The sequence below is a fragment of the Salvelinus alpinus genome, chromosome 25 (assembly GCF_045679555.1).
Source record: "Salvelinus alpinus chromosome 25, SLU_Salpinus.1, whole genome shotgun sequence".
Classification (NCBI taxonomy): domain Eukaryota; kingdom Metazoa; phylum Chordata; class Actinopteri; order Salmoniformes; family Salmonidae; genus Salvelinus; species Salvelinus alpinus.
Genome location: NC_092110.1, coordinates 13,504,737 through 13,530,994, shown reverse-complemented (window position 1 = coordinate 13,530,994; position 26,258 = coordinate 13,504,737). Strand labels below are relative to the sequence as shown.

Here is a 26,258-nt window from a genome sequence, read left to right as displayed (position 1 = left end):
ACATCTCTGGAGAGTCCTGAAAATAGCTGCTCATCGACGCTCCCCATCCAACCTGACAGAGCTTGAGAGGATCTGCAGAAAAGGATGGTAGAAACTCCCTAAATACAGGTGTGCCAAGCAGGTAGTATCATACCCAAGAAGACTCGAGACTGTAATCACTGCCAAAAGTGCTTCAACAAAGTACTGAGTAAAGGGTCTGAATACTTACGTAAATGTCATATTTTAGGTAACAGTGGGTTAAACTGCCTTGTTCAGGGGCAGAACAACAGATTTTTACCTTATCAGCTCAAGGATTTGATCTTGCAACCTTTCAGTTACTAGTCCAACACTCTAACCACTAGACTACCCTGCCGACCCATTGTAAATAAGAATTTGTTCTTAACTGACTTGCCTAGTTAAATAAAGGTTAAATAAAATTAAAATAATATAATAGACAAACATTGGCAGTAGTATGGCCTTACTGAAGAGCTCAGTGACTTTCAACGTGGCACCGTGACAGGATGCCACCTTTCCAACAAGTCAGTTCGTAACATTTCTGCTCTGCTAGACTTGCCCCGGTCAACTGTAAGTGCTGTTATTGTGAAGTGGAAACATCTAGGAGCAACAACGGCTCAGCCGCGAAGTGGTAGGCCACACCGCGAAGTGGTAGGCCACACAAGCTCACAGAGCGGGACCGCAGAGTGCTGAAGTGAGCAGTGTGTAAAAATGCAACACTCACTACCAAGTTCAAAACTGCTTCTGGAAGCAACGTCAGCACAAGAACTGTTCGTCGGGAGCTTCATGAAATGGGTTTTCATGGCCGAGCAGCCGCACACAAGCCTAAGATCACCATGCGCAATGCCAAGCGTCGGCTGGAGTGGTGTAAAGCTCGCCGCTGTTGGGACATTCAAGGTACATTAATTATTTCTCCCTGTAGAGAAAATAATGGTAAGCCGGAATGGTTACTTTACAGGGGAACTATGTGCTGTAGGTGAGACTGCTAGGAGCTGCTAGGGCTCTGAAGTGATCATGAATTTATTATATCTAGCAGCCTATTTCACACTTTAACATATTCTCCTATATTTATAAAAGCTTTTAAAGCAGTAATTAAAAGTTTAAAAAAATCATTCTTACTCTGCAAAAAAGCCCTCTTCATGATAGATTTCATTATTTCTGGTGAAACCCTGGAAGACAACAATCAAGACAAAATACATACTTTTTTACAGAAAGCACAGCATTAAAAACACAACAAATACAGTCTGAAACCAGTATAAACAGTACCTGTATGAGAAACTGAAGTGATCGCTGCTTCTGCTCCTGTTTCCCTTGCTTCGTTGTCCAAATGCTGACAGATTCATTGTATGGGACTCATCGTCTGTGTCCGAGCGCTCATGCTCTGTACCATGTCCATATAATAACAGAGTGAACAATTCATTCTGCTTTAATTAGTCTCCATGTGTTTAATTAAGCTTTCTAAACATTTTACAAGTATAATTTGCTCAAGACTTGTTCGTTGTTAATGAGTTTTGGCGTTTTTTTCCTTATTTAGACCAGAGTTGTTTACTCTGCGTCTGAAATACTTGTCACTTCAATAATATTGACCTTGCAGCACAGCTAGTGTAATTCACCTCTCTCAATTTGAAATAGTATTTTTATTGGATGCTGTTTCTTGCTACTCTAAGACAAACCAGGCTGTCAATATGATGGATGCTGCCTTAGTCATCTCCCCCTTTACTATTACCTTATGGCAAGACCTTGGCACTGCGTCCAGATCAATCACATTTGTCTCTATTCTAGCCAATCCTACTTCTTGTCTATCATATTCTTAGCATGCCATACACCACTTCAACCTTCAACCTTCTAATGGATGCTGATCTTGCATTGTCTTTCATTTGTGGTAGTTGCACTTGAATTATTTATTTAGGGATTTCCTCTAGTCATACTACTTCGTACTCTATTTAACAGCAACAAAATTCTATGAATTCTACCACACTTTTTTCCTAACTATATTGTATAATACTGCAATATGTTCCTCCAGGATTGAAGGGTTTAATCCAACCTCTGTGAATGTGAGCGGGCTGACTGAGGACTTCTCTCAGAGCTGGCATCTTTCCTCAACTGTTCCCGCCGTAACTGGTCATTGTCTGTGAATGTACACAACGATGATTAAGTAAATCAGGTCATATAGCCTATGTGCGATTTTTTTCTTCTTGAATTTCAGGCCTCTCTGGTAGGTCTACATTATGATCAAATAGCCACAGTAGCCTACTTGGCCACTGTTTAAACTGTAACTTATAGCGGGTACAGCCTCAGTGTTCACAGTAAACGTGCGCTGGAAGTTGCACAGAATTTTCACAACGTTCAAGTTTGCGCTCAGCAGACCTGAAGTTTGCTCAGTGCCAAACAAAATTAGAGGGAACATTGGCCAGTACATCTCTGGGGCCGAGCTCCATGCCATCCAGGACCTCTATAGCAGGCGGTGTCAGAGGAAGGCCCTAAAAATTGTCAAAGACTCCAGACATACAAGTCATAGACTGTTCTCTCTGCTACCGCACGGCAAGCGGTACCGACGCACCAAGTCTGGAACCAACAGGACCCTAAACAGCTTCTACCTCCAAGCCATAAGACAGCTAAATAGTTAGTTAAATAGTTAAGCAAATAGCTAACCGGACTCTCTGCATTGACCGTTTTTGCACTAACTCTTTTGATTCATCACATACGCTGCTGCTGTTTATTATCTGTCACTTTATTCCTAGTTCTATGCACATATCTACCTCATAGCCCTGCACACCGACTCAGTACTGGTACCTCTTGTATATAGCTAAGTTATCATTACTCATTGTGTATCTATTATTACTTTTATTATTACGTGTTTTACTTTTCTTTCTCTCTGCATTGTTGGGAAGTAAGCATTTCAAGTAAGCATTAGTCCACACCTGTTGTTTACGAAGGATGTGACAAATAAAATTGGATTTTGATTAGATTTTGAAAAGCCCACTCCTGGTCACTCTGATTGACTTAACTTTTCCCAAAAAAGACCATAAATGGATCACCCAGATAAACATCCTCATCAAAAAAATCGCATCCCAACAAGAAACAAATCATTGTCCAATATACTATAATCTATAAACCTTCAATTATCGGCGCTTTTTTCTTTTTCATTGCATTCTTCGACACTACTGTTGTCCATTCCTCTTCTCCAACTCCACTCGATGCACTTCTCCTTTCAAACTCTGCATTCACTTCTGACATCGTTCTCCTGTCCCTGTCTGACATGGTCAACATGGATTGGACAACATGAACATTGTGGAGGAGCCTCAGTGATTTGGAACTGGTCCGGTTGAATTAATTGTTTGTGTGCTCTGATTGGTTGCAGCAGTTATGACTCTGGAGAATGCACCTCCACCTGTTTCCTACAAGATGGTGGTGCTTTACTGCGTTTCCTGCCACAGGACAGAGAGGAAAAGACATGGCAGCGCTGCAATTGTCTCCAGACAGCTAGCAAGGTAATTCGTGAGAAGTGAAAATTGCATGTAAGTTGTAACCACTGAATTATTGTTGTACTGAGTACTTTGAGACTAAACCTTTAACCTGTAAACAACCTGCCTGCTGTGGCAGTCCAAGCCCACCAGCATACAGCCCTGATTGTACATTTTAAAGGGTAGGTAGTATAAACGTAACCACTTGTAACATATGGATTTGCATTAGTATACGCATCAAAAGTCCCAATACAAAGTTACACCTCACTTTTCGATTTTGGGGGTTATTACATAAAACAGATCTGAATTCTGAAGAATGCTGAAGTCATGTCTGAAAATGTTTTTTCCAGGTGTGATGTAATATGGAGGACCCTGCAAGCCAGCTTATTCACTATAATATAAACAGGCTGAGTTAGCTACCAAAGCGAGGGGGAGGCAGGCGCTTCACCGGGCTGAGGGAGAGTCAGGGAAATCCAATAGCTACAGTGCATTCGGAAAGTATTCAGACCCCTTGACTTTTTCCACATTTTGTTACATTACAGCCTTATTTTGAAATTGATTAAATAGAAGAAAAAAATCCTCATCAAACTACACATAATATGCCATAATGACAAGGTGAAAACAGGTTTAGGAATTTTAGAAAATGTATTAAAAATAAAAACCAGAAATACCTTATTTTAAAAAGTATTCAAACCCTTCGCTATGAGGCTCGAAATTGAGCTCAGGTGCATCCTGTTTCCATTGATCATCCTGCTCAGGTATTTCAACATGAGGCCAATGGTGACATTAAACCAGTTACAGAGTTTAATGGCTGTGTAGTTACTCCACAATACAAACCCAATTGACAGAGGGAAAAGAAGGAAGCCTGTACATAATAAAAAAATGTTACAAAACATGCATCCTGTTTGCAACAAGGCACTAAAGTATTACTGCAAAAAAGTTGGCAAAGCAATTCACTTTTTGTCCTGAATACAAAGTGTTATGTTTGGGGTAAATCCAACATAACACATTACTGAGTACCACTCTCCATATTTTCAAGCATAGTGGTGCCTGCGTCATGTTATGGGTATTCTGTAATCGTTACGGACTGGGGACTTTTTCAGGATAAAAAAGATACAGAATGGAGCTAATGTAACAGCTGTCCAGTGACGACAAGTACACTGGTCTCGGCACCAGTGTAACAGATGTAATCGTACTTCGTAACTTCTTGCGTTGTGTTTTTAAAGAAAGGACTGTCGATCAAGCGATCCCAGTTGATTGGTGTTTTTTCTGACAATAGACACAAGGAAGCACATTAGATGTGCAGGACAACAGTATGTGGATGGCTGTAGATTCGTGATGAATCTGGAAATAACTGTGAATTAGCAGGGAGCTAATGTGTCCATTACAACTAGAGCATGTTAGCTAGCTCATCTCTTACAGCAATAACTGTACAAAGCACATCCCCGGATGCCTCCAATATCTAGTAGGTACCGTACACATATAGACACATCAGGACATGTACATAGTGTACTCGTACACATTGTAAATATGAAAATAGAATACAGTATTTCAGTATGTGACCTACCGCTTGCATGTCAATATCAGACTGTGAAAATTTTACGCTTGCGATTTCCCCCTATATGCAAGCATGACCAATGGCATAACACCTTATTGACATCTGACTTGAACCAACCAATTAGAATACATAAACATAAAATACATATTTATGCAGTGTCAAGTGGAAACATAACCAACCCTGTTACACTAAGCACAGGCAAAATCCAAGAAAACCTGGTTCAGTCTATTCTTCAGACACTGGGAGAGTAATTCACCTTTCAGCAGGAAAATAACCTAAAACACAAGGCCAAATCGACACTGGAGTTGCTTACCAAGAAGACAGTGAATGTTCCTGAGTGGCTGAGTTACAGTTTTGACTTAAGTCTACTTGAAAATCGATGGCAAGACCTGAAAATGGTTGTCTAGCAATGATCAACAACCAATTTGACAGAGCTTGAAGAATTTAGAAAACAATTATGGGCAATTGTTGCACAATCCAAGTGTGGAAAGCTCTTAGACTTACCTAGAAAGACTCAAAGCTGTAATCGCTGCCAGATGTGCTTCCACAAAGTATTGACTCAGGGGTGTGAATACTTATGTAAATTAGATATTTCTGTATTTAATTTTCAATAAATAAGCAAACATTTCTAAAAGCATGTTTTATTTTGAATTCAGACTGTAACACAACAAAATGTGGAATAAGTCAAGGGGTATGAATACTTTCTGAATGCACTGTAAGTACATGTTGATTTCAGAAAGCAATTATCCCATACCATTAACAGTATAGGCCTATACCAGTAGTCAATAGATGGGGTCATGCCAGACATGACATCACACACTTACAGTAAATGGTCTCTCTCAACAGCAACAGCCAATCAAAGATAAGGTGATAAATACCCCTTTTCCAAACACAAAGAAAATCTGATGAACACTATTTTGAGTACTCTTTGGTCAAAGGAACATGCTGTCAACAGCATATTGCTATTGCTGCCATGTTCCTTGTTTTGTTTAAGGGACCTTTTGACCCAGTACCGCCCATTATGAGCAAAGCATTATGATTTATTTTACAGCTGTGTGGTGAAGTACACAAGTGGGACAGATAACTCTCCCTCGAGGCTGGAGTGTTGGCAGTGTTGGGCAGCCCACTTCCATCATAAACCAATGTTCTCTACTTTTACCAATTTGCTCGATATTTCCTCTCAGACTCCTGAGTAGCGATCATTTATGAGCCTCAAGCTTGAAATATCTCTCTTGACGTGTTTAAAGGCAAAACTCTTCATTTGTGCAACTCAATATTAGGAAGGTGATCTTAATGTTTTGTACTCTCAGTGTAGATACTTGTGTAAAACATACATATTTCAATGTTAAGTACATGAACCATAGGGACAAGTGTCATGTCAGCCATACTTTTTTATTAATGACAACTTTGTGTACAACAATCTATCCTCAATGTGTACATGTCATTGACATATGGTAGGCTATATGCAGGCAGAAACCCTCCTGTTAACCTCTTCAATGCAGATGTGTTAATTCAGAGTAATGTCCTCTGACATGCACTAGTAGTTGTTCACCTCTAATTTTGCAATGCGGTTTTGTACTGTGTATTTGAATATTGTTTTCTTCCACATATTGTATTTCTACTACTGTACATTGCTTTTTAGTTAGGCTTAGGCCTACACTGTTTATACACGCCACATTTTATGTATGTACTGGATTCTTGACATAGCTCACTGTATATCTACTGCTGTACATATCATTCTTCCTTTATGTTGTGTAAATTCATCCTGTCTGTATATGTGTAGATTGCATTTGGATTACTGTTAGTGCTATTTGGGTTGTTCATTGAATTCGTTATGACATTTCTTGATTTATTTTTATGTTTAAAAAAATATATATTTGTGCACTTGTTTGACGTTTTACTGCTTTGTTGGGAGCTAGTAACATACGCATTTCGCTGCACCCAATATAACATCTGCTAAACTGTGTGGGCGACCAATAAACTTTGATTTGATTTATTCACAAATCTATGCCCACAATAGGCTGACTACGATAGTATATCACCAACCAATGGCTTGCTTTCCTTGCAGACAGTTTTTACACTTGGTATGCCAATTCTATTTCAGCTTAAAGTCAGACAGCTGTCTATCATAAGAACTGGTTGAAGGTTCTTGGGGGAAGCATAGTCTATAGCAACTAAAGCCGCCCAGTGTTTCTGGAGGTGCACTTTTCCCATTGTGCAATGGTTTCTCTGGATATTTATACATTTGTTAACAACAGTGAGATGTTCAATGAACTGTATCTGAATGAAATGAAATTATGATTTATCCATTTGTTTGTTTAATATTTTTTTTTTTTAAGTGTCCACTAGTGGTTGAATGATATGCAATTATACTACTCAAATGCATAATTCAACACATAACATAATATGCAAATCATAGGACATTTTGATGTTGTTAACATACCAGTGGCACGGTGCTTCGTTCTGCAAGGCCGATCCACTGCAAAAATAACAATAATTTCATTTAATTTAATTTCAGTTTTTTTGTAAACAAAATGTAGCCTACTGACAAAGCGCGTTTTGTATCTTAAATGCATTTCAAGCATCCCTATAAAATAAGTGCTGTTTATCTAGAACCTCAAAATAACACAGCACAAGATTTAATGGCATCTTTTTAATTAAGGGGCACAGTGACAGTATTGCAGATTACTGGTCTCGAGGTAGGCTATTCATTTTGATACATTATGTATGATTTCTCCAACATCGGATGATGTAATGTTTTTTTGTTGTTGTCTATGCTTGAATACATCATTTATGACTTTTACTCCCGCCGCATGTGCCTACACGCCGGTACCCAATCGTGATTGGAGTGGAGTGGGGATTTAATTGAAAAAAGGAGGATAGACGCTATCCCTCCCTGTCACAAAATAGTAAGTAAACCATTTAGACATTTGTTAATTAGCATGTATATAATGAGCCTACAGTATTAGTGGTAATATCATTAGTACTTTTAGAAAAGCGTCCATTGATGGAGAGATGGACTACTATCCAAGAAACGACGTTCTTCCTTTGTTGGGGTTACATCCACATCCTTGTGTGAAGTTCGTTGTTCTAAATGCGTTCGTTGTCCACTTCTGTTCGGAGCCTTCTTCAAGTGGACTGGCGTGTGAAATGTGTTGTAGCCCATAGGGTGGTCCTGAGTGGTGCGACAGACAGTACACATACATAAACCTCATTACGATCAACCGCTGGGGTGCACCCGCCCAAGCTGAGAAGGATAGGCTACATCTATGGCTTCAGACCCTGTCATTGATCCAGACACATTTTCGCCTTACTTTTCGGGTATATTTTATCATGCCATTCTAAGCAACACATATTTGTGACAAGGGCGCTGGCACATTTGTTTTATTTTTCTTCATTATCTCAAGCGCTATTGAGCAGATCTATGCTCTTTGTGTTTATTGAGAAGAACAATAGCTATGAAATTTCCACTGGAAAACCCTAGAAAACAAGTCAATTTGGACCCGGAACAACAAGGTTAGTAAATGTAAATTTTACTCTAAAAGTGGAGTTTGTGTAAAATGATAGCTTTGTGTAAGGATGTTCTATGTTGACTGAAGAACCTGGGTATACAGTTGTCTCAGCATCTTTACTGTGTGACTTGGACAAAATTAGTTACAATGTGAATATGTGCTATAGCTTTTCTTTCAAATGATTTATTTTGTGTTTATTTCATCTAAAATAGGAGCTTTAATGCCATTTTACAATCATGCAATGTGCTTTTTATGACGCCAGGCGGTTGGGAGTGGATCTCTTTCTTCTCCATCCCTTACGTGCTCAGCTGTGTGGTAGGCTACAGTGTGCTCTTCGTTAGGGATAGATGGAGGCGGGGATAGGACAGCTGCTGGGGAGATGTCGTTCAGGCCAATTGGGAATTACTGGGCATAGACAGAGCCTTTCTACTTACATTCCGCATGCTATTATCTGATTCAGTATTTTAATGTGGTCCTCCACTCTTAATCTCCATACTGAACCCACACAGACAGACTCCTTTCATGTGATGTTTCCCCATCTACAGCTGCTAGGCTGGATAAATCAATATTCTGGCCTCCCACTGTGCCACTTGCCTGGCTTCCCAGACTCCTCGTTCCAACCAAACGCTACGCCACGCCCACGGACGTTAGCTTCTTCTCCACAATGAGTCTGGATCATAGACTTATGATAGACATCGCATCATTGTATCTGTCCCAGTATGGCGTATGTGAGAGCATGGGCAGCGCCATTGAGGCCATCTCCATTTTGAAGTAGTACATTTTCTTCTTCTACTACTTCAATGACTTCGCAAAGAAACTGAAAGGGTGCACACTGCACCTGTATATTGTGTTGTTTGAACAGGTATAAAGCCAAGGTTGGTGATTTACTGCCACCTGCAGTTCTGGAATGTTTGCTCACCAGTGTAATTAATTGGCCGATCCAAAGACAGTACAGTATGAAGATAGGCATAAACTGCTTCTCCAATAGAACAGCCCAATCATGCTTGTAGGCGATGCCATGGCAACGCTGGCTAGCTAAGCTCATGCGCAGAAACACAAATCTGGTGTAACAGTCGTCTCGTGCTGAACTGCACATGTACAGGTCATCAAATCAAAGGGAATCCTTCAATATAAAGTTGGTTTTGACAAAAATGAAAACCTGTCTGTTTTTCACTTTCCCAAAGGTTGGAGTAATAACACATTCAACTACCAATATCCCAGAAAACCTAGACCCACTCCAATTTGGATACCGCCTCAACAGATCCACAGATGATTTAATCTCTAATGCACTCCACATTGCCCTTTCCCACCTGGACAAAAGGAACACCTACGTGAGAATGCTATTCATTGACTACAGCTGAGCGTTCAACACCATAGTGCCCTCAAAGCTCATCACTAAGCTAAGGACCCTGGGACTAAACACCTCCCTCTGCAACTGGATCCTGGACTTCCTGATGGGCCGCCCCCAGGTGGTAAGGGTAGGTAACATCTGCCACGCTGATTCTCAACACAGGGGCCCCTCAGAGGTGCGTGCTCAGTCCATTCCTGTACTCCCTGTTCACCCATGACTGCATGGCCACGCACAACTCCAACACCATCATTACGTTTGCCGACGACACAAAGGTGGTAGGCCTGATCACTGACAATGATGAGACAGCCTATAGGGAGGAGGTCAGAGACCTGGTAGTGTGGTGCCAGGATAACAACCTCTCCCTCAACGTGATAAAGACAAAGGAGATGATAGTGGACTACAGAAAAAGGAGGACAGAGCATGCCCCCATTCTCATCGATGGGGCTATAGTGGAGCAGGTTGAGAGCTTCAAGTTCCTTAGTGTTCACATCACCAACAAACTATCATGGTTCAAACACACCAAGACAGTCGTGAAGAGGGCATGACAACACATTTTCCCCCCCAGGAAACTGAAAATATTTGGCATGGGTCCTCAGATCCTCAAAAAGTTATATAGCTGCACCATCAAGAGCATCCTGACTGGTTGCATCACTGCCTGGTATGGCAACTGCTCTGCCTCAGACCACAAGGCACTACAGAGGGTAGTGCGTACGGCCCAGTACATCACTGGGGCCAAGCTTCCTGCCATCCAGGACCTTTATACCAGGCAGTGTCAGAGGAAGGCCCCAAAAATTGCCAAGGACTCCAGCCACCCTAGCCATAGACTGTTCTCTCTGCTACCGCACGGCAAGCGGTACCGTAGCACCAAGTCTAGGTCAAAAAGGCTTCTTAATTAACAGCTTCTATCCCCAAGCCATAAGACTCTTGAAAAGTTAATCAAATGGCTACTTGGACAATTTGGATTGTCCCACCCCCCATTTTTACGCTGCTGATACCTTCTGTTTATTATCCATGCATAATCACTTTACCTCTACCTTATTTGTTATATTTATTTTTTCTTAACTGCATTGTTGGTTAAGGGCGTGTATGTAATAATTTCACTGTAAGGTCTACACCTGTTGTATTCAGTACAGTTTTATTTTAAAGGGATACTTCAGGATTTTGGCAATGAGGCCTTTTATCTACTCCCCCAAAATCAGATGAACTCATTGATACCATTTTTATGTCTCCGTATCCAGTATTTAGGAAGTTAGAGGTAGATTTCGTGATCCAATGCTAACTAATGACTGGAAGTCTGTGGGTATCTGCTAGCATGCAATCAGATAGCGTAATAACTGGGAGTCTATGGGTAACGCAAATTAGCAATTGCGCTAGTGCAACTTCCTTCAAACAGCATGCAGACACATAAAAATGGTATCCACGAGTTCATCTAACTCTGGGTAGGTAGATAAAAGGCCTCATTGCCAAAATCCCGAAGTATCCCTTTAAGACATTGACTCGAACATAGGTTGAGCAACTGGATGCATCCGGTTTTCAGGGGAAATGGAAGGAGAACCTCTTACACGACTTCCACTTTTGGGCATTAATAAAGCTACACTCCGTCATAACTCCTCCTCCACATTTACTGGATTGGTTCGTCAAGATCAGAAGTAATTAAACTCAGGCGTTTCTTTTCCACCTGCTATGTTAGGTTACCAAACGAATGCCAACACATTCGGGCATGTCTGATTGGTCCAGAAACCGATGGGTTGGGCCAGAGCAAGAACACGTGGGTAAAGCGCTGGTTTGAAAATGTGTCATTGGCTTTGATTTTCTGATGGTTTAGAGACAATCCAATTGCTGATGACTTCGTTTTGTATAATGCCTCTCGTCACCACAAACGACTTCAATGATGGCGGTCTCAGACTAAAGTATGTAACGCATAGAGAATGAAAGAGGCCTCTAGTGGCCAAAAGGCCGATTTAGCATGGGCAACACCATTGAGGGCTTCCACCATTTCAATGTAGTTAACTGGGTGCAACTTCCAACTTTATTGGCTGATCCCTCTTAATGACCCCGTTGGAGTCATGTCCAACTGGGTCATCAGGAGGGATCAGCCAATCGTGAAGAAGAAAATCGACTACTTTAAAATGGAGTTTGCCTCAATGGAGCTGCCCCCTGTACTCACAGACGCCATAATGGGAACTATATAGGGATGCTCTACTATTGTTTGAGCTAACGACAGAGCAGCGGAATAATTGAGTTTGAGTCGTCAGGCTACTGTGCCACAACAGTATACAAAAAGTTTAGGTGTCAGATTTAACACTTGCAATTTGTGTGGCTCAGCATAAGATATTTCTGTTGTAAACATGGATAGGAGGTATGAAATGACCATATCATGAACACTCATCATCATCATCATAATGGCCTGTGGATGGCATCATCATATCCAGGATTTACCAACATGAGCACAAGAAGAAAAAAAAACATCTTTATCATCCATGCAGTTTAATATAGCTTTTCTTTGAAGATCCTCCAGTGCATCACATCACACTTATTTTTGTCCTGTCAGCTTTGTATTCCTCTGGTAACGTCTGGATGAGAGACAGAGAGAGGGGTTGAAGATGGGGATGAGGAATGTATTGGATAAAAGCGTTAGCCTACTCTCCTGCATAATCAAATCTTGTGAAACTATGGAACTCAACAGGAGGCGGGTTCAGTGCTTTGAATACTCTTATATATTTTGTGAAAGCTGAACTTGGAGCATAATATTCATTTCAAAGCCACAGTAGGTTTCAAATCTAGATCGCCATTACAACCATGAGTTATGCTAATAATGATGGAACCATTTGTGATTGGAATTGAATGGCTATTTTTAGACGGATGCAGATTTAGTGGTAGAGAAATAGCTCAACCCCTTTCATAAAGTACTCGTCCAAGTATGATAAACTAGAGGTCGACCGATTATGATTTTTCAACGCCGATACCGATTATTGGAGGACCATTAAAACCCGATACCGATTAATCAGCCGATTTTCTTTTTTTATATTTTTTATATATATTTTTATGTATTTTTTTTTTTTTTTTTTTTAATGTATTTGTAATAATGGCAATTACAACAATACTGAATGAACACTTATTTTAACTTAATATAATACATCAATAAAATAAATTTAGCCTCAAATAAATAATGAAACATGTTCAATTTGGTTTAAATAATGCAAAAACAAAGTGTTGGAGAAGAAAGTAAAAGTGCAATATGTGCCATGTAAGAAAGCTAATGTTTAAGTTCCTTGCTCAGAACATGAGAACATATGAAAGGTGGTGGTTCCTTTTAACATGAGTCTTCAATATTCCCAGGTTTTAGGTTGTAGATATTATAGGAATTATAGGACTATTTCTCTCTGTACCATTTGTATTTCATATACCTTTGACTATTGGATGTTCTTATAGGCACTTTAGTATTGCCAGTGCAACAGTATAGCTTCCGTCCCTCTCCTCGCTCCTACCTGGGCTCGAACCAGGAACACATCGACAACAGCCACCCTCGAAGCAGCATTACCCATACAGAGCAAGGGGAACAACTACTCCAAGTCTCAGAGCGAGTGACGTTTGAAACGCTATTAGCGCGCACCCCGCTAACTAGCTAGCCATTTCACATCGGTTACACCAGCCTAATCTCGGGAGTTGATAGGCTTGAATTCATAAACAGCAGAGCTGCTGGCAAAACTCACGAAAGTGCTGTTTGAATGAATGCTTACGAGTCTGCTGGTGCCCACCATCGCTCAGTCAGACTGCTCTATCAAATCATAGACTTAATTATAACATAACACACAGAAATACGAGCCTTAGGTCATTAATATGGTCAAATCCGGAAACTATCATCTCAAACAAAACATTTATTATTTCAGTGAAATACGAAACCGTTCCGTATTTTATCTAACGGGTGGCATCCATCAGTCTAAATATTCCTGTTACATTGCACAACCTTCAATGTTATGTCATAATTACGTAAAACTCTGGCAAATTAGTTCGCAATGAGCCAGGCGGCCCAAACTGTTGCATATACCCTGACTCTGCGTGCAATGAACGCAAGAGAAGTGACACAATTTCACCTGGTTAATATTGCCTGCTAACCTGGATTTCTTTTAGCTAAATATGCAGGTTTAAAAATATATACTTCTGTGTATTGATTTTAAGAAAGGCATTGATGTTTATGGTTAGGTACACATTGGAGCAACGACAGTCCTTTTTCGCAAATGCGCACTGCATCGATTATATGCAACGCAGGACACGCTAGATAAACTAGTAATATCATCAACCATGTGTAGTTATAACTAGTGATTATGATTGATTGTTTTTTATGATAAGTTTAATGCTAGCTAGCAACTTACCTTGGCTTCTTACTGCATTCGCATAACAGGTGGGCTCCTCGTGAGGTAGGTGGTTAGAGCGTTGGACTAGTTAACCGTAAGGTTGCAAGATTGAATCCCTGAGCTGAGGTAAAAAAAAAGGTACAAATCTGTCATTCTGCCCCTGAACAAGGCAGTTAACCCACCGATCCTAGGCTGTCATTGAAAATAAGAATGTGTTCTGAACTGACTTGCCTAGTTAAATAAAGGTGTTAAAAAATATATATAAATAAATAAATAAAATCGGCAAAATCGGCTTCCAAAATTACCGATTTCCAATTGTTATGAAAACTTGAAATCGGCCCTAATTACTCGGCCATTCCGATTAATCGGTCGACCTCTATGATAAACCGTAGTGCCCATTTATTCCATTCCACTCATTTATCACAAACGATGCAAACCAATTCATGGTTTTGTCAGAGTCAAGACACTTGAATGGGTGGGCTGTAGAGATGGATGTTCGATAATGTCCATCAGCAGGCCCCTCGCTGTAGCTTGCAGGTCTGAAAATATTACACAAAATGTCTTCTAAAAATAATCCCACACAACCCTAAGAAGTTCATTGTGAAGTTACTCTTTTTGGGCCTGTCTCCCGAACTCCAAGTCTTGGACTAAAAAGCAAGCTCAATGGGGAATCTTCATCGAAAGTAGTTTTAAGTCCAGGACCACGCTTCATCTGTGTCTGGCAAACTGCCCTTAATGTCCTAAAAATAGCTTGAAAATGTTTTCCTAGGCACCGGTAATGTGGTAACTCAAAGTGGCCATGTTGGTGTTGATGTTGGTGAATCTCCGGCTGTGTGTTCCCATCCTGATGACAGTTTGTTTTGATCAATTTAAGCTGTGATCCATGTCAAAGGATGAACTAACATGATTTTGATCCCTGTAAGTGAGTGAACTTCCTTGAGTCTTCATGACGGGTTGTGTTGGTGTTCATACTGAAGGATGCTAGACAGTTGTTCCAGGAACATAGTATGTGGTAGTGTAGTTGTCACGCCCTGACCATAGTTTGCTTTGTATGTTTCTATGTTTTGTTTGGTCAGGGTGTGATCTGAGTGGGTATTCTATGTTATATGTCTAGTTTGTCTATTTCTATGTGTTTGGCCTGATATGGTTCTCAATCAGAGGCAGGTGTTAGTCGTTGTCTCTGATTGGGAACCATATTTAGGTAGCCTGTTTTGTCATTGTGGGTTGTGGGTGATTGTTACTGTGTTCCTGTGTTTGTGTTCACGTTACGGGACTGTTTTGTCGTCGTTTGTTTGTTGGTTTATTGTTTTGGTTCTTGTTCAATTAAAATGAATACTCACCACGCTGCATCTTGGTCCTCCTCTCTTTCGCCCGACGAAGATCGTTACAGTAGTAAATGTATAATACAGTAAAATACACAAAGTCTACAGTTTAAATAGAAAAATACAATTCTTCACAAACTACACATATTCTCCCAGATATGTATTAAATGAATACATTACATATAGTATGCAAAGTATGACATATCCTGCAAACAAGGCTTCTTGTTGCAATTACACAAACATATCTTTAGTACAATAAGAGATTTGCTTCTAGAATACTGACAGGGGCTTTTTAGATTGTGTCACTTTAAAAATAAATAAAAAATGGGCTAGCACGTTACATAGCCATATAGCCAGTCAATCTCTCAAATTAAACAAAGCACCTCCCTATGAACAATGAGCTCTTTTTAAAAACAGAGTGTTAGGTATTGCATCATGGTGAAACCCAGCCAGCCCCCTCCCACCCCCCCTGGGGCTCAGTCAGAACAATCTCCCATAGGAGGAGATCTAAATATGGATGCCTCCTTGACACAATCCCACACCTTGGGTGACCCCACCCCCTCCCCATTCACATGCATTTATTGCACACCCCATTCGCAAAGCAATGACCCAGTGGCAGTTATCCCCCTCTCTTACGGGCCACGCTTGTCTATTAGAGAGATTGAATCCTGCTTTCGTAGAGGAAGGCGTATAAATGTTTTAAGTACACTCTCGTCAATGTTCTTAGTGTCTCTGTGTGTCAACAACAACTTGTCCTTCCCTTGATATCAAAACACCCACCGCATAATGCCATTTAGATACGGCTGTGGAAATTAGAATCGAGGGTTGAATACAAAACAATTCTCACTGTGGTAACATTTATTACATATCGCAATGGCCTGCTGGGATCTCAGAGAGAGAGATGAAATGCTATTCTACCCTAGGGTGGAATGGGGCATCAGTCCAGGGCTGCAGGCTGAGTACTACACTAATGGCTTCTATCATTAGTCTGCTCCGATAGATGAATACAGTTATCCCATCTGCCTCTCTGTTAATGTCTAGAACTGCAGAGGACAATGCACCATACTTGAACTTTGACTGTTTTTGAGTATTATTCAGGGCAGGTAAGGTCAATGACACCATTGTCAAAATGCCCTGTAATAACAAACTAAAAAGCTAAATTCCTAGAGGTTAATTAAAACAATAGTTTGCTAACACTTTAACTCTCTCTCCTCCTGTTAGTGGCAGTCCAAACCAACTTGGTCCCTCCAAAGAAGGTCCAGTCAGGGATGGTCCAAACCAGCCCTGTCCAGGCCAGTGTGGCGGCCATGCAGAACCCGATGGGCTGTGATCCCAAGGGGGCCAACGGCCACTGCCCCTTACCCCGGCTCTCCGTCTCCTCCCGTTCCGCCAGCGTGGTGGCCAGCATGGACACCACCGGTGACCTCTTGGCCCTCCACTCTGTGATGAAGTGGAAGACGGTGGTGGTGGTGTTTGTGGTGGTGGTGGCCTACTTGGTGGGTGGCGGCTTGGCCTTCCGGGCCCTGGAGCAGCCTTTCGAGAGCAACCAGAAGGACAGCATCACCCTGGAGAAAGCTTTGTTCCTGCAGAGGCACCGCTGTGTAATGCCTGCTGAACTGGAGGCACTCATCAAGGTGAGTGTTGTGGTGGTGATGGTTCACTACATGTGGACACCTTGTCAAACATCTCATTCCAAAATCATGGGCATAAATATGGAGTTGGTCCCCCCTTTGCTGCTATAACAGCCTCCACTCTTCTAGGAAGGCTTTCCACTAGATGTTGGTACATTGCTGCGGGGACTTACATACATTCAGCCACGAGCATTATTGAGGTTGGGCACTGATGTTGGGCGATTAGGCCTGGCTTGCAGTCTGCGTTCCAATTCAACCCAAAGGTGTTTGATGGGGTTGAGGTCAGGGCTCTGTGCAGGCCAGTCAAGGTCTTCCCCACCGATCTCGACAAACCATTTCTGTATGGACCTCGCTTTGTGCACGGGGGCATTGCCATGCTGAAACAGGAAAGGGCCTTCCCCAAACTGTTGCCACAAAGTTGGAAGCACAGAATCGTCTAGAATGTCATTGTATGCTGTAGGGTTAAGATTTCCTTTCACTGAAACTAAGGGGCCTAACCCGAACCATGAAAAACAGCCCCAGACCATTATTCCTCCTCCACCAAACTTTACACTTGGCACTATGCATTCGGGCAGGTAGCGTTCTCCTGGCATCCGCCAAACCCAGATTTGTCTGCTCCAGAGTCCAATGGCGGCGAGCTTTACACCACTCCAGCCAACACTTGGCATTGCGCATGATGATCTTAGGCTTGCGTGCGGCTGCTCGTCCATGGAAACCCATTTCATGAAGCTACCGACGAACAGTTATTGTGCGGATGTTGCTTCCAGAGGCAGTTTGGAACTCTAGTGAGTGTTGCAACCAAGGACAGACAATTTTTACGCCCTACGCACTTCAGCACTCGGCAGTCCCGTTCTGTGAGCTTTTGTGGCCTAACACTTCGCGGTTGAGCCGTTGTTGCTCCTAGACGTTTCCACTATAACAGCACTTTCATTTGACCGGGGCAGCTCTAGCAGGGAAGACATTTGACAAAGACTTGTTGGAAAGGTGGCATCCTATGACAGTGCCATGTTGAAAGTCCCTGAGCTCCTCAGTATGGGCCATTCTTCTGACAATGTCTGTCTATGGAGATTGCATGGCCGTGTGCTTGATTTTATACACCTGTCAGCAATGAGTGCGGTTGAAATAGCCAAATCCACATACTTTTGGCCATGTAGTGTATGTGCGTGCGTGGCTGACCTTTATAAGGGATCATTGGGACGTTGAATAGTGATGGTTATGATGAATTAATAATTTATGTGATCTGGCAGATAATGGGATCTGTTTATGATAGATGATCATGGGATCCTCATAGAATTCTTAGGGTCAACATGTGCTTACAATAAGTATTGGTCTGTTCATATGATCACTAATCTTTTCAAATTATATTCTATGTTCTGGAGCAATTATGTTATAGTGAATGGACTTCGGTATTGTCATATCTACAAAGTTCTGGGTGTGCAGCTTTAGTGCAAAGGTACATATATGTATGATGAGTTACGTAGATGCCCAGCTAGAGAAATGTAAAATAGGGTTGTTTGTATCCATATTACATTTGCAATCCTGCTTTAGTAGCTCACTATAATTCCTCCAGCTGTGTCCATGAGTCATGAGATATGAGTTAGGAACCAGCTAGCTAGTCAGGGTTGTTATCGGTAGCAAGCTTAGCCAGCTAACTTTCTTAGCTAACTAGCTTGAAAATGAAACAACTCCCTGATGAACAATAACGTTTGACACCTAGCTAGCTAACATTAGCTAGCAACAACTCTTACCCCTAAACTCCTGCTTGCTTCACACAAAGTAACTAGCTAGCTTGATAAAATATGTTTATTAATATCTGGTACTTCATTCAGCTGACTAACATTAGCTAGCTAGTAAATAATTGAAAGAACAGCAAACATTTGATGTTCTGACACTACACTAACGTTAGACCTACTGTGTAAATTGTTCCCTTACCTCGGTTCTTTTGAAGTCCTTCATAGTTCACTTCTTATGGCTGCAGGGGCAGTATTGAGTAGCTTGGATGAAAGGTGCACAGAGGTGCCAAGAGTAAACGGCCTGCTCCTCAGTCATAGTTGCTAATATATGCATATTATTATTAGTATTGGATATAAAACACTCTGAAGATTCTAAAACTGTTTGAATTATGTCTGTGAGTATAACAGAACTCATATGGCAGGTAAAAACCTGAGAAGTTCCACTTCCTGTTTGGATTCTTCTGAGGCTGCTAGATTTTCAACCAAGCTCCCATTGAAATTACAGCGAGATATGGATGAGTTTTCACTTCCTACGGCTAACACTAGATGTCAACAGTCAATAGAACTTTGTCTGACTCTAATGTGAAGGGGGGCCGAAGGAGACAGGAATGATTCACCACTGCCATGAGGTGACCACGCATTGAACACGCGCATTCACGTGAGGGGCAGCTCCGTTCCATCGCTCAACTGAAGTCAATGTAATTCTCCGGTTGGAACGTTATTCAAGATGTATGTTAACAACATTCTAAAGATTGATTCAGTACATCGTTTGACATGTTTCTACTGACTGTTACGGAACTTTTGGACATTTCGTCACTTTATAGTTAACCAAAGTAGCTAATTGGACATAAATAACGGACATTATCGAACAAATCAAGCATTTATTGTGGACCTGGGATTCCTAGGACTGCATTCTGATGAAGTTCATCAAAGGTAAGGAAACATTTATCATGTATTTTCTGGTTTCTGTTGACTCCAACATGGCGGCTAATTTGGCTATTGTTCTGAGCTCCGTCTCAGATTATTGCATGGTTTGCTTTTTCCGTAAAGTTTTTTTGAAATCTGACACAGCGGTTGCATTAAGGAGAGGTATATCTATAATTCCATGTGTATAACTTGTATTATCATCTACATTTATGAGTATTTCTGTTGAAACGATGTGGCTATGCGATGTGGCTATGCAAAATCACTTGATGTTTTTGGAACTAGTGAATGTAACGCGCCAATGTAAACTCCGATTTTTTTATATAAATATGAACTTTATCAAACAAAACATGCATGTATTATGTAACATGAACATTTCACTGGCTGTTGTCAAATCGATCCGGTTACCGGGATTGCAGCCATAAGAAGTTAACAAAGTTAAGTCTTGTTGAAATCACAGCTAATATTGCGGAGAGGCTTGACATTTTTTTGAAAGACTGTGCTAAAAGAATGTTAAGACAGTGAGTGGATCTCTCTAGCTAACTGACACTAAAATTTAAATATTCCCGCCCCAACGTGAGTGGTACTAGCCAGTTGGTCGGGTGTGTACTGACACGACGCCATGACGTCTCCTCTTTCCAAGAGTTATCACTAGTTACCACAGCCACAAATGGCTAAACCCTGCCTTTTTCTACAAGTTTTCTTAAAATATGACTTTAAACAACCTTAATCACACGGCTAACCTTATGTCTAAATCTAACCTTAAATTAAGACTAACATGTTCTTGTTCATGTTCATTTGTGGCTGTGGTAACTAGTGACAACCCTTTGCAAGCGCGAGTGTCATGCAGTTTACACACCCGAAAATGTCATTACGTTAATGCCCAATAATGAGTATATGATCCCAGAAATCCTGCACACAAATTTGATAAATTACCGCTCACGTCAAATTTCACTGAATGTGTACACGTAATAAAATACCCGTAAACACTTATTTTCATGCAGTGCATGGGAACACACCCTGCTGACTACCCCCTGGTCGTCTGGGTGTTCTGTCACGAACCGGCTCGTAGCCCTTAACAAAAAGGGAGACAACGCAGAGATCAAGGAATTACAAAATATATTTTATACCTATAAACAATTTCTGATGATGTGTGTAGTCAGTAATGTAAGTGAATGGTTGTGTGTATAGATGATGATAATGAGGGGTGCTTAGAGGTGCCAAAACAAACAAGCCACAAAATGCCACATCCAAAAATGTATTGTGACTGCGTGGAGAGAGTCTTCTTAATGAATAGGGGAAAGGTATTTATCCCCCGGGACACACCCGAGCTCAGTTGTGTCCCATTTAGCTGACGACCCGGCCCGCGCTGCCCACCGACATCCTGTTAAGGAAAACAAGAGCACAGAGAAAGAATTCGGCAGACTGAGTGCATCCACCCGCAAGTTGAATGACAAATCCAGCGAGCAGCAGCCAGCACCGGAGTTGAGGTAAGCAGCCTCTTTGCATCCCCAAAAGCCTGTTGACAGAGGAGACCAGACGTAAACCACCTTAGCTTTCAGCGAATCTGTCATCAGAGTGATTACGGTAGAGAAGTTCCTACAGAAACTACAGTAATAACCAATCATTTCCTTTTTAGTAGTTGGTGGTGGGAAAGCATCAATAGCTACCACTTTAGCCCGAACAGGATGCACTTCACCCTGCCCAACCACCTTACCAAGGTACGTAACAGTCGCCTGAGCAAACAAACATTTATCCAGATTGATAGTGAGGCAACCCGCAGCCAGGCGGTCGAACAAGGCTTGAATAAGGGACAGATGCTCCTCCCAGGTATCTGCATAAACCACTACATCATCCAGGTAAACAGCGCACCCGACCAGACCGAAGACAACCCTGTTCACAAGGCGCTGAAAAGTGTCAGGTTCATTATGCAGGCCGAAACTAATAACCAAATAAAAGTACAGACCGGAGGGTGTAATAAAGGCAGAGATTTCACATGCCCTACTAGTCAGTGGCACCTGGTAATAGCCCTTTAACAATTCAAACTTGCTCACAAACTTAGGTGCTCCAACCTGATCAATGCAGTCCTCCAGCCGAGGAAGAGGAAATTAATCTGGTTTAGTGACACGGTTTACCCACGGTTTACCTACAAAATCTGTTTGTCCCATCCAGTTTACTGACCAAGATACAGGGAGAAGCCCAGCTGAAGAAAGAAGACTCTGCAATATCAATCTCAGCATCCAGACAATGCCGTTTCTCTCAAGAAACTACAGAACCGATGACGGATGGGGTCAGCATCCCCAATGTCAATATCGTGTTCTATTAAGTTTGTACGTGTAGGTGTATCAGAAAACAACTTAAACACAATCAGACCGATCAACTCGTCACGCCTATCAGCAGGTAGATGAGCGAGAAGGCTATCCAAAATATCCCGTGACTGAATTTTTCAATCTACCCTGCAGTACGCAATCGTCAGGACCAGGGACATCCTCCTCACCATGCACGGATCTAGCATGACAAAAAGAGGAACCCAGCAATGCAACAGTACCGGCCAAAAGAACAGGTTTTACCGTCCTCTGCGGACTCCCAGTTCGGCCCCAGAGGAATGTGCATAATAGGGTTTTAGCAGATTTACAGTTGGCACAGTTGGTGAGCAGTTAGCAGATGGCACAGTTGGTGCGCTTTCCTCCATTCCGGAGTGGCAACTAGAAAGTTTTGCTCAGTGCACTGGTGCACAACCGTATATGGACCTTGAAACATGGCTTGAAAAGGAGAACCAACAATTGGCAGCAGAGCAAGAACCTGGTCACCTGGACTAAAGTGACGAGGCTCAGCTCGCTGATCAAATATGCCTTTCATCCTCCCCTGTAAAGATGATAGCTTCTCTTTAGCCATCTCACCAGCGGTGTACAGGTGTCGCCAGAAATCACACACAAGATAACAAGGACTGAGGTGGCTCAGGAGACTTCCAGTCATCCTGGAGCACCGCTAGAAGCCCACGCACACTATGTCCGAACACTAGGTCATTTGGACTGAAACCTGTGCTCTTCTGTGAAACCTCCCTGGCGGCTAACAGTAACCAAGGCAACCCCTCCTCCATCTCCGTACAATAAGCTCTCAACAAAGACTTAAGTGTTTGATGGAAACATTCCAGCGGTCCTTGACTCTGCGCCAAATTGTGTTTAATATGGAGTTGTAGGAGAACCCTTACCAAACAGATGAGAGGTGAAATTAGAACCTTGGTCACTGTGAATAACCTTAGGGATTCCAAACAGCGAAACTGAGTCAAAGCTTTTAGCACAGACTTAGTCGTGATAGACCAGAGAGGATAGGCAGCAGGAAACCTAGTGGTCTGACACATCACAGTGAACAAGTAACTACTACCATTCTTAGAGTGAGGTAGAGGGCCAACACAGTCAATAATCAGATACTCAAAAGGCTGGCTGAGTACGGGAATAGGAAACAGCAGTACCTGCTTGATTAGGTTTACACGTTAATTGACTGGTGTTACAGGTTGAAGGCAGAAACATCCCTCTTTAACCTAGGCCAAAAGCATGTCTCAGTATGCAACTGTAGGTTTTCCTCACACCCAGATGTACAACAACATCGTCGTGGGAAGTTAATGCCAACTCAGGAAGCTTAACTGGAACAACAACCAGACTAATAACCTCCCCCACAAAACTACTATGAGGCACCCACATTCTCATCAGAACATTGTCCTGGAGAAAATAGCCATGCGACATCTCCCAACTGTTCCACAGCCACAGTTTGGTAATGAACTCTTCTCATGTAGTCAGCCCGTTGCTCCTTGTTTAGATCAGAGCGGGGCACAGATAACGGAATAACATAGAAAGTAGTGACAGATTTCTTTGTAACGTCATCATTAGCCGGCGCAGTGACCAGGTTGCCACGGCTCACGGAACCCGTCACGCACACGCAGAGAACACCTCTGCGTGGCTTAGTGGAAACCATCAGAGATGAAGACACAACAGGCCACACACGCTCACTAGCCAAGTTATTCCCAAGGATAACGTCGATTCCCTCAACAGGCAATGAAGGACGCACCCCTACAACAACCTCACCTTTCACCAGTTAAGAATCCAACATCAGTTTATGCAAGGGAATTGACAGCGTGTTCAAACCGATTTCCCCCTAATTTAAACACTATTCCCCAAATCAGTCTCAGCAGATTGTACTAACCTCCTTGGACCAATATCCCAACAGCAAGTAGAGCAAGAGTTTCCAGCCTGGGCAGGGGCCTGGAAACTAACCAATGTTACTCTCTCCAATGCAGCACACAACCAACTAGCCACCGCAGAGGCACATTTATCAAACAAACAAAGGCAACCAACACTGGTCCTACCAAACATCACACAAAAAAAAAAAAAAAAAAAAATATTCAAACAAAGCACCTAATGCCACATTTCCTCCCAAACAAAATACTCATACCAATTAGCTCAACACTAGTATTAGGCCTACTGGCATACTTTCCCATGCAACACACCATTTGATGACGTCACCGGACAACCAAAAAGCACTGATGCGTCTAAGGCACTATACCGAACACTTATAAGACTATGCAGTGAATACCAACCAAAGCACATCCCAATTAGCATTCTCCATTAATAAAATACTATCCACCAAAATATCTAGGAACAAACCTTATAATCCTGGATTAGCCCCCACTTGTCACAAACCGGCTTGTAGCCTGTAACAAAAAGTAAGACAACGAAGAGATCAAGGAATAACAAAAACATATTTATTAACTATATACAGTTAACAATGGTGTATGTAGTCAGTAATGTAAGTGAGTGGTTGCGTGCATAGATGGTGGCAATGAGGGGTGTTGAGATGTGCTGAGACAAACAAGCCACAAAATGCCACAGCTAAAAAATACAGTGTGACTGCATCGAGAGAGTCTCCTCCATGAATGGGGGGGTGTCCCATTTAGCTGATGACCCTCCCGGCTCCGCCCACTGACATCCTATTAAGGAAAACAAGAGCAAAGAGAAATAATTCGGCAGACAGAGTGGAAGGGTTGTCACAGTTCTAATTGATAAGGAAATGTAATGTGCAGACTGACAGGTCAGATCCATAGAGATCCTATTGAATTAATATTTTTCTACTATAATTCCTAATTCTATGGTCAAGCCATCCTTCCTACAGTAAGCACAATTAAGACCCCCAGGGCCTGAGTCGGTACACTCTTAAAACTTCTTACGGCTGAGATCCCGTTAACGGGATCGACTTGACAACAGCCAGTGAAAGTGCAGGGCACCAAATTCAAACAACAGAAATCTCATAATTAAAATTCCTCAAACATACAAGTATTTTACACCATTTTAAAGATAAACTTGTTGTTAATCCCACCACAGTGTCCGATTTCAAAAAGGCTTTACGACGAAAGCACACCATCTGATTATGTTAGGTCAGTACCTAGTCACAGAAAAACACAACCATTTTTCCAGCCAAAGAGAGGAGTCACAAAAAGCAGAAATAGAGAGAGAATGAATCACTAACCTTTGATGATCTTCATCAGATGACACTCATAGGAGTTAATGTTACACAATACATGTATGTTTTGTTCGATAAAGTTCATATTTATATCCAAAAATCTTAGTTTACATTGGCGCGTTATGGTCAGTAATGTTTTGCCTCCAAAACATCCGGTGATTTTGCAGAGAGCCACATCAATTTACAGAAATACTCATAATAAACATTGATAAAAGATACAAGTGTTTCACATGGAACTTTAGATAAACTTCTCCTTAATGCAACCGCTCTGTCAGATTTTTTTTTTAAATTACGGAAAAAGCACACCATGCAATAATCTGAGTACGGCGCTCAGACACAAAAACAAGCCATACAGGTACCTGCCATGTTGTGGAGTCAACAGAAGTCAGAAATAACATTATAAATATTCACTTACCTTTGATGATCTTCATCAGAATGCACTCCCAGTAATCCCAGTTCCACAATAAATGTTTGTTTTCTTCGATAAAGTCCATAATTTATGTCCAAATACCTCCTTTTTTCCCGCGCGTTTAGTTCAAAAATCTAAATTCATGATGCGCAGGCCAGACAAAGTCAAAAAATTCCATTACAGTTCGTAGAAACATGTCAAACGATGTATATAATCAATCTTTACGATGGTTTTTAACATAAATCTTCAATAATGTTTCAACCGGAGAATTCCTTTGTCTTTAGAAACGAAAAAGAACGCAGCTACCTCTCACGGGGGCGCGCCTGAGTGAGCTCATGGCACTCTGCCAGACACCTGGTTGACACACCTCTCATTCCCTCATCCTTCACAGTAGAAGCCTGAAACAAGGTTCTAAAGACTGTTGACATCTAGTGGAAGCCTTAGGAAGTGCCATATGACCCCATAGACACTGTATATTGGATAGGCAAACC

At 41.7% G+C, this 26,258-nt stretch overlaps 1 protein-coding gene and 1 long non-coding RNA gene across 3 annotated transcripts in view; both read left to right on the top strand.

The window, feature by feature from the left end:
* The first annotated feature begins 3,366 nt into the window (after positions 1–3,366).
* Positions 3,367–7,325, top strand: LOC139553397 (uncharacterized). The gene is made up of 2 exons (XR_011670647.1): positions 3,367–3,485; positions 6,068–7,325. It is a non-coding gene; the product is annotated as an uncharacterized lncRNA (long non-coding RNA).
* Positions 7,326–7,725: 400 nt separating this feature from the next.
* LOC139553395 (potassium channel subfamily K member 10-like) overlaps positions 7,726–26,258 on the top strand; it is a 48,342-nt gene continuing 29,809 nt past the window's right edge. Inside the window, exons 1-2 of one of the 2 annotated variants that reach the window (XM_071365675.1) lie at positions 7,726–7,925; positions 16,778–17,190. In XM_071365675.1, the coding sequence (XP_071221776.1) occupies position 7,925; positions 16,778–17,190 (414 nt within the window). In that variant the 5' untranslated portion in view covers positions 7,726–7,924. Of the gene's footprint in view, positions 7,926–7,992; positions 8,533–16,777; positions 17,191–26,258 lie in introns of those variants that run through there. The other variant, XM_071365674.1, reaches the window with a different exon arrangement.